The 12,754-nt window shown below is 50.2% G+C and overlaps 2 protein-coding genes across 4 annotated transcripts; both read left to right on the top strand.

The window, feature by feature from the left end:
• The first annotated feature begins 434 nt into the window (after positions 1-434).
• On the top strand, positions 435-2,117 carry RAMP2 (receptor activity modifying protein 2). Of its 2 annotated transcripts, none has more exons than XM_087826587.1 (4): positions 435-568; positions 1,016-1,081; positions 1,433-1,541; positions 1,675-2,117. In XM_087826587.1, exons 1-4 carry the CDS (start codon positions 469-471, stop codon positions 1,934-1,936), a joined length of 537 nt encoding a protein of 178 aa, XP_087682713.1. In that variant the 5' UTR covers positions 435-468; the 3' UTR covers positions 1,937-2,117. The 2 variants fall into 2 exon arrangements, with proteins under 2 accessions (XP_087682713.1, XP_087682712.1); XM_087826586.1 differs by having other exon boundaries at positions 1,424-1,541.
• A 5,163-nt stretch (positions 2,118-7,280) lies between these two features.
• On the top strand, positions 7,281-11,940 carry VPS25 (vacuolar protein sorting 25 homolog). 2 transcript variants are annotated; one of them, XM_016202039.2, is made up of 6 exons: positions 7,281-7,386; positions 7,601-7,746; positions 8,396-8,449; positions 8,810-8,898; positions 9,667-9,742; positions 11,300-11,940. In XM_016202039.2, exons 1-6 carry the CDS (start codon positions 7,334-7,336, stop codon positions 11,410-11,412), a joined length of 531 nt encoding a protein of 176 aa, XP_016057525.1. In that variant the 5' UTR covers positions 7,281-7,333; the 3' UTR covers positions 11,413-11,940. The 2 variants fall into 2 exon arrangements, with proteins under 2 accessions (XP_016057525.1, XP_016057524.2); XM_016202038.2 differs by lacking the exons at positions 9,667-9,742; positions 11,300-11,940 and having other exon boundaries at positions 7,288-7,386; positions 8,810-9,657.
• The last annotated feature ends 814 nt before the right edge of the window (positions 11,941-12,754 follow it).

The following is a 12,754-nucleotide window of genomic DNA, read 5'->3' as shown; positions in this document are numbered from 1 at the left end:
AGCTCCCAGACGCCTCCCTCTTCTCCAAGTCCGGGAGGGCGGCTCGCTCCCCACCCCGCCTGTCCCCCGGCTCGGCCCCCGCCCCGCCAAGAGCTGGGACTACTGGAGTCCGGGCAGCGGATGATGGAAGACCCTGGCAAGTCCCGGGCGCCACGCAGCCGAGACCAGGAAATGGATGCCGGGTCTGGGTTCCGAGGGGAGCTGTCCAGCCCCGCGGGGTGAGCTGGAAGAAAGGATGGGCCATCGCCAGCGAGGCGGAGGGAGCGGCGGACGCCAGCGCGGGCTGGAGCTGCGACTTCCCCTCCAGCCCGCCGGCCCCCGGCGTCGCCCCCGCCCCCCACGTGGCCGCCGCTGTCCCAGCCCCTGCGAGGAAGCGGCGCGGCTTCCTGCGCCAGGGGCCGGGGATATAGGCGCCCTCGCCCGGGCCCGGCGCAGCGCCGCCGCCCCTCCTCGCCTGCCGGCCACGCGATGGCTCCGCTCCGGGCAGAGAGTGCGGCCGGCGGCCCGCGGATCCCGGCGACTCGCGCGGGGCGACCCGCAGCGCTCCGCCTCCTCCTCCTGCTGGGCGGTGAGCGCGGCTTCCCAGGGCCCGGGTGGGAAGCGCCGGAGGCCCTGGAGGGGCGGGGTGGGGGGCTGGACGGCCGAGGCCAGAACGGGCCCCGGGCTGTGGGTGCGGACAGCGCAGTCCTTCGGACCGTCCGTGGCCCCACCTCGGGAAGGGCGTCGCTCCAGCTGCTTCCCACTTGGGGCAAACTGGGGCGGGGGCCCGGCGGAGAGATCTTGGGAGGTCTGGGGTGGCGAGAAGGGAGGGGGTTTGGGATCTGAACGCGAGCTGGAAGGAGCTGGTACTAGCCCCTCTCATCTGGGCACTGAGGCACCCCGTGGATGGATTATTCCTCCCCTTCTGAGAGTACCTCTGACTTCCGAGGGTCTTAGCCTCCAACTCACACCCACCCTCCAGGCTCCACTGCCCAGATCCCCGCTATCCCACCTCCTCTCCCATATCTGCCCACAGCTATCCTGAAGCCCCAGGAGTCGGTGGCTCAGCTTCTCACCACCGAAGGCAGCTTGAAGTCAGAAGGTGAGTAGTCAGCAGCTGTAGGAAGGTGTCCTGGGGCAAGAGGAGAGGCAAGTCAGTGGGGAGGCCTCTAAACTGGCTCACCTTATAGGTGGGTTAGAAGACCCCAGAAAAGGTGTATGTGGAAACTCTTGCCAGTCTGGGAATGGCTGTGCACATGGAAGGCATTAACATTTTCCTGAGCTGGGACTTTCTCCTTAGCCAGAAATGTCTTGTTTGGTAAACTTTCTGAGGCTCTCCTGGCAGTTCGTATGTTTAAAGACGGGGACAGTGACTCTTGGATGGAAATACCTGGACCAGAGGGCTTGGAGGGAGGGGTGTGGTGTGGTCAATGTGCAGTATTAGTGCCCACAGGGAAAACGGAGGAGGAGTACTATCAGAACATTTTACATTGCTGGGACAACTATAAGGGTCATATGGACTCTATCAAAGACGACTGGTGCAACTGGGCGGTGATTAGCAGGTAGGGGCAGTGCTGGAGGGTGGTTTGGGCCAGGGGTGGGGCGTGCTCCTTGTGGGTGGGCCTTGAGTAAATGTGGGGCACTCCTCTCTGTGAGCCCAATCCCTCACTCACTCTAGTCCTCTCCTGCCCCCAGTCCTTATAGCAAACTCCAGAGTTGCTTGGAAGATAATGCAGAACAGTTTGGCCTGGGCTTTCCCAATCCCTTGGCGGAAGAAGTCATCTTTGAGACTCACCTGATCCACTTTGCCAACTGCTCCCTGCAGCCCACCTTCTCAGACCCCCCAGAGGATGTGCTCCTGGCCATGATCATAGCCCCCATCTGCCTCATCCCGTTCCTGGTCACCCTTGTGGTGTGGAAGAGTAAAGACAGCGAAGCCCAGACTAAGGCGGCATGAGTTTCTCAGCTACCTTACTCCTTTCCCCTGCTACCACCAGGTCTCTCTCTCTGTCTCTCTACCTTCTTCTCTCACTTTCACCCCACACAGAGCCTCAGATTGGTGGAGATGGAGCTGGATGGGCTCATGGCACAAGTTCTGTAATTTTCAAAATAAAAGTTTTTTCTTTTGTACACTGTCATTCTCCCCATCCCAGTGGGGCCTGTGTCCTTCCCAGAGTCTGTCATTTCCTCAGACCCTCAGCTCTGGGAAGCAAAGCTGGAAAAATCTGGATTGCCCCACTGTTTTGTTCACTTACCTGCTCACCACAGTCTTCTGCTAGCACTCCCCCCACCCCCACCTGAAGGCCACACTCCTACATTTCTTCCTCCCAAGGCGGGGCCTTTCCTGCCCCTATCCAAACCCCGCTCCGGGAAACGTGCAGGAAGAGACTCCCTTCCTGTCTGGACAGCTGTTGGGGAGGTGGGGGGGGAGGGGAGAGGGAGGACTCTGGGCTGTGACCCCTGCAAGAAGCAAGGGAGGCCACCCAGGAGCCCTGAGTTGTCCCCTTTCATGTCTCAGGTCACCCCTAGAGGCTGGGAATGGAAACCCTGATCTGACCAACTGGAGTCCACTACTGAGGGCAAAAGCAGTGGAGGTTCCCTCTGCTAGGCTCACCAAAGGACTCCCCCTCCAGGTCCCTGGCCCTCGTCCTACATTGTCCTGGACCCCGGGGGTGTGGCCTACAGACTGGCTGCATACTGCCCCCTGGTGTCCATTAAACCACAAAGCAGAAGATGGATATGGGGTGGAAGCCGCTCAAAACAGGAGATTGGACCCTGAGGTCAGAGACCTGTCATCTCCATAGCAAACACTAGTTCTCAACGGGACCCTTCTATCAGCTTCCTGAGTCAGACCACGCTCCCTTAAGACACTTTCCCGCTGTCGACATAAGAACTGTCCAAACCTGCAGAGAATTTTTAAAAGCGTTTATTTGAGGGGGGGTGGGCCCGGGTGGAGGTGTGCAAAAGGGAGAAAATGGGGGACATCTGTAATAGTGTCAATAATATAAAGTTTAAAAAAAGTTTATTTGAGCCAAAACTGATGGGATATGCCAGCAGCAAGCTCTCAAATGCTCTGAAGAATGACAGTTTTGCAGTTTCTCTTACACATTTGAAATTAGGGAGCTTAATGAAGATTATGTGAAGGTGGCAGAAAGAAAGGTGAGGGTGTTATGTCTTAGAAGGAGGGGTTTGGAAAGAGGCATTTTCAAAGGTGTGCCAACCTGGACACACAGAAACAATGGACCTGGCTTGCTCAAGGCTAGAAATTCATACGCCTGGCATGTGACTACCCACCATGACCTGCCCAGGTAGGAATTTAGGATTTATTACAGCACCCCTTTTTCATCCACACCACTTTCTCTGGACATACCTAGTCTCTGACTCACCATTTGTGGCATATGTACTCTCCTGTAGGTTCCCTGGACAGTGAGGCTCAGTTCCCAGCAGGGAACCTTCACCTCCAATTCTCCTTGGGACAATCCTGCCAGGTCATCAAAAATACCTAGAGAATAACTTTGTTCTCCATAAAGACACTTGTTTATTCCCTGTGGCACCTAACACCCCTTCAGGAACTTTCCTAGTTGAAATATCTGCCTCCCTGGGTATATGCATGTCCATTTCCTAGACATGCCTGTCTATTCCATAGATATATACTTGTATGTTTCCTAGAATGTATCTATTCATTCCTTGAGACACACTCTTCCTCTCAGGACTTACTTGTCTCTCCAGAGACACTTGTTCCCTGGGACATTTTGAGTTTCACCTGAGGTACGTCTTCGCTGTGTCCATGAATGCGTATGTCTTCTTCAAGGATATAGCTATGTTTTTCTTGGCCCATATTTGCCTTCATGCATTTTACTAACGTACATCAAAGTCATGCTGGCTATAAAACACTGTCTATGGTATATTGTTTTGGAAAAAGAAGTTAGATGAGACTTGGTTTCTGCCCTCAATGGCTTTTATCTAGTAAGGGAGCTGACATGTCCAAATTAGCAAAAACAATGGAGTGTGTGATGAGAATCATGCAAGGAATACAAACCACATGTTTGCATGAGTGCAAAGGAAGGAAGGGTCACATCTAGCAGACGTGTGATCACAGGAGGTCAGATTGCAGGAGGGTGTTTGTGGAGCTGCTACATAAATTGACCTTAGATGGAGTCCATTCCCCTGGGGAGAGAGTAGAAAGGGAGATGAATTAGGAAGCTACTGTAACAATCCAAGCTTGAGAAAAGGAGGACATGGGCTGAAAGTGTGGTGAATGGGGAAATGAAAAATAATTTTAAAATAGTAGAGTTTTAAAATATATATATATCTTTATTGATTTCAGAGAGAGAAAAGGAGAGGGAGAGAAAGATAGAAACATCAATGATGAGAGAGTCATCATTGATCAGCTGCCTCCTGCAGGCCCCTGACTGGGGATCGAGCCCGCAGCACAGGCACGTGCCCTGACTGGGAATTGAAAACTCGACCTCCTGGATCCTAGGTTGATGCTCAACCTCTGAGCCACGCCCAGCTGGGCAGTAGTAGAGATTATTAAAAACAGGGGAAGGAGTCAGCAGAATTTGGATGTGAAGCAGGTAACAGAGGAGAGACTAGAACTGACTCAGGCTTTGAACCTGAGTTACTTGGACAATGATGGAAGTAATTATAGAAAAGGGCCATTAACAGGACGAGGTAGCCTGAAGAAAAGAATATGCAATATGAGGTAATGGAATAAGCTGTTACATCCCTCAGTGAGTCAGAAATGGGAGTGGCAGCTGTGGTGGAAAGAGGGTGGAGCTGGAAACGTAAGTTTAGGAGTATTCTGCACAGAAATGCCATGTAAAGCCATGATGCGAGGTCTAAGAGAGAAGGTGTATTGGAAAGAGGAAGACAGGTTAGGTTCTTAGGAAACACCCACATATGAAAAATGAGGGGGGGGGGAATGAGGCAAAGGGAAAGATCAGAGAGACAGCAGAACAAGAATAAAGCAGTGCCAGGGAAGCCAAGGAGATGATGTCCTTTGAAAGAACATTATCGATGGAATGGTTGGTTCGTTCATTCATTCAACAAGTATTTGTTGGGCACTTTTGTGAATCAGGAACTGCACAGTGAAGGATGAATTTTGGTGGGGAAGATGTTAGAGATCAGACAGGAAATTGAGAGGGTGGCAAAGTCAAGGACACTACATATTTTTCAATTGAACTTATTGGGGTGACATTGGTTCACCAAACCATGCAAGTTTCAAGTGTACATCTCAATAAAATATCATCTGCACACTGCATCGTGCACCCATTGCCCCAAGCAAAATTTCATTCCGTCCCCCTTTCCCCTCTTTGCCCACCTCCACCTACCTCCTATCCCTTCCCTCCAGCTATCACCACAGTGTTGTCTGTGTCTATGCGTTATGTAGATAGATATTTTTGTTAATCACTGCTCCTTTTTTCATCCAGTCCCCCCTTCTCCCTCCCCTCTGAGAGCTATCAGTCTGTGCCATGTATCCACACCTCTGTTTCTATTTTGTTGTTCAGTTTATTTTGTTCATTAGATTCCATATATAAGTGAGATCACATAGCATTTTCCTTTCTCCAGCTGGCTTATTTCACTTAACGTAATAATCTCTAGGTCCATCCATGCTGTTGCAAAAGGCAAGATTTCCTTTTTTTTTTTTTAATGACAGAGTAGTATTCCATTGCGTAAATGTACCACAGCTTTTTTTAATCCACTCATCTACTATGGGCACTAGGGCTGTTTCCAGATCTTGGCTATTGTAAGTAACACTGCAGTGAACATAGGGGTGCATATATTCTTTTGGATTAGAAGGACACTACATATTTTCAAATAGGGATGACCTCAGCATATTTGTAGACTAGGGGAGAGGAGGCAGGGGGAAGGGAATGAGGGGAGATGATGCAGAGAAGTACTGGAGGAAGTTGGAAAGGAGAGGCAAGAAAGAAGATATGCCAAAGGGTTGGTCTTGTAAAGGAAGAGTGACACTTATTCTTTTGATTCCAAAAGGAAGGAGTAAAAATGGAGAGGAATTGAGAGGTGAATCAAGTGTGATGAAAGATGGAGAGGGAAAGATTAATAGGTTCACATGTGTGGCTTCAATCTCATAAAATAGAAGGCAAGAGCATTCTGCAGAGAGGGGGGGAAGGGGGACAGATGAAATAGCTTGAACAGTGTGGAAAAGTTTGAAGAGTTACCTTGAGGGATGTGAAAGGGAGTCAACAAAAGACCAAGGGTTGGGAGCATTTGAGATCTTGCTTCCCAATATATGTTGTCAGTTCGATTCAAATAAACTCTTATTTTAAACACACACACACACACACACACACACACACACACACAAAAAACAGCCTTGGCCAGTATGGCTCAGTTGGTTGGAGTGTCAGCCCATACATGGAAAGGTGGTGGGTTGGATTCTTGGTCAGGGCACATACCCAGGTTGCATGCACAAAGCAACTGAAGGAGGTTTCTCTCTCACATCGATGTTTCTTGTTCTCCCTCTTCCTTCCTCTCTTTAAAATCAATAATAATAATAAAAAAAAAGACAAAGGGTCACTGGACTGCACTCAGAGCCCAGCAGCAGGGTTAGTCAAGGAATCTGGGTGTCAGCATGCTCTGGTGATTTTTTTTCTAGTAATATTCCCCTACCAAGGAATGACAAAAAAAGAGGGATGTGGGTGAGCAGGGAGCAACAATCCTGGTTTGAAAACTGACCAGCAGGTAGGTAGCGCAGGGGACAGAATTGAGTAGTCTAGTCTGGGTAAGGAATCAGATAGACCAAAAGGGATCTGAGACTTGAGACTAGGAAGTGAGGACGTGAGACAGGTAAGAGATAGATGGCTGTGGTCAAAGATGACAGCTCTGAATCGTGGAAGCAGAGCTGTTTCCAGCTATAAAAGCTACAAATGTGTTCCCACGGGTGCTGCAGGAGACTGAGGAATGGTGGAGTCAAAGGACATAGGAATTGAGGAGATTGGTGAATTGCGAGGCGTTTAATTTAAATGTCAATTGAAACAAATGTTAACATTGAAAGAAGCCTGGCATGGTGGACATAAGCCTACGCTGGGGTCTGGAGAACTGGGGTTCTACTTGCAGTTCTATGAATAAACTATGCTGCGGTGAGAAAGGCACTGCCCTTTTCTGGGGTTGAATCAGGCTTCTCTGGGACCTTTCTGCTCTAAATGGTAAGAATTTTTAGGGTAATGGCAAGGGACTGGCTGAAGGTGAATGAATATCTCTTCCTTTAGACTGCCCCCGTCTCCCAAGGAGGGTCCGGAACCTTTCTGCTGTGCTTTCTGCCCGGACGTGCAGAAGCGGAGACCGGAAGTCCTTTGCCGGGAGGTTCCGGGTTTCCAGGACTACTACGATGGCGATGAGTTTCGAGTGGCCGTGGCAGTATCGCTTCCCGCCCTTCTTTACGTGAGGCTCAGACCCCGAGAAGCCCCGCTGTGCCTCCCTTCCCTCCCCCGGCCCCCGGGCTCAGCTCTGATCCTTCACTTGGGGAGGGGGAGAAAGGACACGGTCGCCACCACTCTCAGCTCCTCACTTTCTCCTCGAAACGCGCCTCCGGCAAGTGCTGCCTCTCTCCCTCTCACTCCCTGTAATTCTGCAACCCATCCCCTTCGCCCGGCAGGTTACAGCCGAACGTGGACACTCGGCAGAAGCAGCTGGCCGCCTGGTGCTCGCTGGTCCTGTCCTTCTGCCGCCTGCACAAACAGTCCAGCATGACGGTGATGGAAGCTCAGGAGAGCCCGCTCTTCAACAACGTGAAGCTACAGCGTATCCTCCCTCAGACTCGTGCACAGCCCACACACATGCACTTCCACACTTTGCCACATGCCCAGACCACACACACACACTTCACCCACAGTAGTCAGGTTCCCATCCAAACTGACCTTGAGGAAGAGCAAGTATATGGAGCTGGCATCCATTTTAACCCCAAACCCAAATGCAGCACCAAACCCTCTAGTCCTAGGCAGTGATGGGTACCCAGGTGCCATTCAGGTCTTTCAACTTGAGCCCTTTTGGCTCTAAATTTCCTGTCCTGGTCATTGTGAGGCTCAAACTCATGTACTAACTTTAGTAATGTGTTCCACCTACTCTCCTCCTCCCAGGAAGTAAGGGTCATTTGTTTTTGCTGCCTGATTCATGCCTAAAATATCTGTGCAGGAGGGAGAGCAGACAGAGGATAAGAAAATATAGTACTTTTCATTTTGTAAAGCTCTTCCTTTTAATTGGAATAGTTTGTTTTTATCTTCTTTCCCCCAGTATCCAAGAAGTGCCAGTTTATATCCCGTTGGGGAATTGCACATATATGTATGTGGGAGGGAGAGGTAGGGGGCAGGTGGTTCTCAGCATGAGGCTGGCTCTGCCAATTTTTATCTCACTCAGTTATTCCATTAATGCCATTTCTTTAACCTTAAACCAGGGAAGCTCCCTGTGGAATCAATCCAGGTTGTATTAGAGGAACTGAGGAAGAAAGGTGGGTTCAATTCCCCAGATTTCTTATTTTTCCTCCTAGTTGGGTTTTCCTGAGGGTAGATTAACACGTCTTTTAATAACTTTTTTCTCTCTTCTTGCTTGAAGCTCAGAGTTCTCTGTACAGTAGACAGCCCAATTCCCCGGGTCCTTTCCCCCGTTGGTACACAAAGTTAAATCTTTTCATCTGTACCCTAATACCTGAAGAGATGAGGAAGGAGAATGAGCGCCTTGTAGACAGCAATAGTAAAACAAATTTTGAATTTCTCTTTCTGAAAGCTGAGTCTCTTCTCTTTTCCACCTTGGTTTTTACCTCTTTGTCCCTTCTTAGAGCATGATGCTTTCATAAGTATCTGATTTGCAGGGAACCTCGAGTGGCTGGATAAGAACAAATCTAGCTTCCTGATCATGTGGCGGAGGCCAGAAGAATGGGGGAAACTCATCTATCAGTGGGTGAGACTGTTCTGCTGCAATGACAAATACATGGCAAAGGAGAATTGTATCTGTGCTCCGCAGATACCTGGTGTTCCCAGAGCCAGACTGAGCAAAGTGGGAAGGGGCAGAATGAGGAAGTGTAGGTGTTCCAGGGAAGATTCTTTCAGTGACTCAATTTCCAAGGCTTCACAGAAGTTCCCTTTCATTGCCTGTTGGAGGCCAGAGGCTATGTGAGGCCATGTTTGGAGAATGCAGTACTGGGAACCACGAGTACTATTGTTGGCTGGAGCCTCTGGCCACAGGAGATAAATGGGGAAAGAAAGGGGGAAAAAAAATCCATGGGGCCCCTCCCCCACTGCACCCTTACGGGGCTGTCCACAATATGAAGGCGACATTCTGAACCAATGTGGGTGTGGGGACACACTCTGTCTCCCACATTCCTAGCCACCGTTAGCTCTAAACGTTCCCAGGAGAGAAAGGAGGGGAGGAAACATCAACAACCCAAATATAACAAATACATACCACCCATTCCTGAACAGGAAAACAACCAGAATGAGAGGTCACAACTCAGACACGTGAAGGCCTGTGGTTTAGTGGTTCCAAATGTGTGTGTACACATATAAATATAGCACCTGTGTGGTTTGTGGGTTTTAGCCATTTCTCTGCAGAAGTGACAACCCTGGTTTGAGACTGGGTACCATTCCTGGGTCAAGAGGTGGAGCCGGCCAGTTTACCTTCTCCCAGGAGATTCCTGGTCCTTATTCAATCCCGGTTTTCTGTGTCCAGGTTTCCAGAAGTGGCCAGAACAACTCCGTGTTCACCCTGTATGAACTGACCAATGGGGAAGACACAGAGGATGAGGGTAATGCCTTTCTCTTCCCCCAGTTTTGTCATCTGAATCCTCCAGTCCTTGTTTAACTGACATTCAGACTTCCCATTTCTCTGCCTCTGAATTCCAAATACTACATAATACAAGGGTTCTTAACCCATATCCATTATTTTCATAAACTACCTGAATTCGTATACAAAAAGCCCTAAGTTTTGTTTGTAGGGGTATATGTGTTTTATCTAGGGATAGAGTCAGTATTATCAGATTTTCAAGGGCATCTGTGAACCATGAAGTTAAGAATTAGGGGTGTAGATGCCAAATGAGGAGCCAGGGCAGGAGATTAAGCTTGAAACCTCATTCCTTGCTGACTCAGGCTTTCTTTCACCCTTTATTCTTATAGAGGGCTCAAGTTTTGTGGACAATAGCTGAAGGGATTGGGCCAACACCCTCAGCCCTGTTAAGTACTTTGTTTTCTGGCCAGGCAATGATTTGCATAGTGATTGATTTTTACATAGCTCTTTTATTTCTGCCTTCAGATTCTGATCCCCAGGATCACCAAAAGTTTCTATCTTAGCTGGGGAAAAGGGGGTGCCTCCCCTTTCTGCCAGGTCCTGACTGCCCTAACAGATTTTATAGCTCTTGGCTCTTCCCCCCTGATCTGCAGGCCTCTGCTTGCTACTCCCACCATCACCTATGACTTCAGTGCTTCAGCCTTGCCCAGCCCACTACTCAGGCTGGGCAAAGCTGGAGGCTTCCTCAGAAAGCAAATTTTCTGACTCAAGTGCTGAGCCCCCGCAGGGGATGAGGTGAGCAAGCTTGTTAGGGCTTGCCTCCTGCCTCTCACATCTCCCTAAAGTATAATGCCATATCTCCTGGCCCTCAGACACTCAGCTGGCCCTTGGTTCCCAGCGTGTTTCTTTTAACTAGGAAAGGGCATATATCTGTGCTGGACCTTAACAGTCTCCTGGCCAGATTATACTTCTTTGTGTTAGGACAGGTCCTCATGATGGGTACAAATGTGCAGATAGAGTCAGTCCCCATGACAAGGGCCTTGACCTCCCTAGGGTTGATTGCCAAGGCCCCCTCTGGCTCACAAGCAAATGGTGTCACTCTTGTGCATCAGGCACTGTTTGGGGTACACATAGGAGTTGAGTCTGACAGAAGAATCAAGAAGGGAAAAATAAGTATGAATACTCATTTTATGCTGACTAAAGCTTTCTTCCTTCCCTTTAAAATTTTTTTTTTTTTAATTTATTGATTTTAGAGGAAGGGGGAGTGAGAGAGAAACATTGATTTATTGTTCTACTTATTTATACATTCATTGGTTGCTTTTTGTATGTATCCTTACCGGAGATCGAACCCACAACTTGGTGTATCAGGATGATGCTCTAGCTGAGCTACTGGGCCAGGGCATTCCACTCCTTACTGTTAAGGTATACCCAGGAAGGGTGGGTGGCAGCTGCAGCAGTATAGATGGCACATATATATCCTGGCCTTGTAAGCTCTCAGCTTCCAGCTAGACTGCTCTCCCCAAAGGCCTTGAGCCCCAAGGAGCTGAGTGTCCCTGACTACCTCTCTCTCCCTGTCCAGAGTTCCATGGGCTGGATGAGGCAACCCTACTGCGCGCTCTGCAGGCCCTCCAGCAGGAGCACAAAGCAGAGATCATCACCATCAGCGATGGCCGAGGCGTCAAGTTCTTCTAGCAAGACCCGTCTCCCTTTACGCCTTACCTCCCACCCTTCCAGGGCTTTCAAAAGGAGACAGACCCAGTGTCCCCACAGACTGGATCTGTGACTCCACCAGACTCAAAAGGGCTTCAGTCCAGGGATGGGTTTCCACTAACCCCATGTGTTTGTCCCTGGGATAGGGCAAGGCTGAGGTGCCATAGAGAAGAGATGTTCCTCTCCTTGCCCCTTCTCTTCTGTCCTAGATTGTCTCTGAGCCCAGGGTCTGTAAACCCAGCACTTTACATGTGTTCACATATGTAACTACACACACACACACACACACATATACACACACACACCTCTACAAGCTTCTCTCCCCCTCCCACCCCTGTAGCTGCTGTTGCCTCCCCTCTCAGGCTGGTGCTGGATCCTTCCTATGGGATAGTGGAAGCCCTGGCTGCAGGCAGCCTTCCAGGCAATATGAAGAAAGGAGGCCCAAGAAGGGGCCTGCCAGTGAGAGGAGGGGCTGGACAGTGATCTGTGATATTAAAAAGCTCAATCCCACTGCCTGCCTCTGGTATTACTACTGAATGGACATGGGGAGGGCTGTGAAGTGTTACCCCCTGAGAAAATCCCAGCTTAGAAGAGGGAAGAGAAGGCCTATGGCCTCTGTAAATGACAAGGTCCTCCAGTTATGGCGGGCTCCCTGGTGAGCCTGTGGTTTTACATCTGCTGGGTGGGCTGTGTGGGGGAGTGCTGATGGAACACAGCTTGGAGACACTGCTTTCCGTGTCTGAACTGGATGGAGTAACTTAATGGCTTCCCCTTCCTTCACCTCCCCCATGAAAGTCCTGAACTACACTGAAGCCCCTCCCTCCATCCATCTGGTCTGGGTGAGGTAGTTGAGGCCAAGGAGAGTTGAGGGGGAGTAAACCGGACATGGACTTTGGTTTATTGGAAACTTTGGCAAACAGAAGGGGGAGGAAGGAGAGCCCACATAGCAAAAACAGCCACTCTTAATCAGGGCCAAGCTGCGGTCAAGGTAGGGAGGTGGAAGGGATGGGTGACCGGGGCCTTGGTTTGGGGGTGGGGCTTGTCCTGGGGTGCACACACCCATCCCTGTGCAGCTGGGAGGGATGGCGGCGTGTCGGAGAAAACCAGACCTTCCCATTGACCTCTGTATTGTCAGCCTGGTGCTACTCTGGACAGCTAGGAGGGGTGGTGCTACCTTATCTGGGGCGTGCAGGCTTGTGGTAGCCTCCTCTAGCCACCCCCCTTTTCTAGGGCCTGGGAGCCGAGGTCACGTTTCCTCTCCCTGTCCAGCGTCATGCCCCCCACCAAACAGGTTTGCGCACTCTTAGTGCGAGAGGACACCCCG

Source organism: Miniopterus natalensis, chromosome 17, assembly GCF_054644295.1.
Source record: "Miniopterus natalensis isolate mMinNat1 chromosome 17, mMinNat1.hap1, whole genome shotgun sequence".
Lineage (NCBI taxonomy): Eukaryota > Metazoa > Chordata > Mammalia > Chiroptera > Miniopteridae > Miniopterus > Miniopterus natalensis.
The sequence above is the reverse complement of the archived record's forward strand: the minus strand, read 5'-3'. Positions and strand labels throughout refer to the sequence as shown.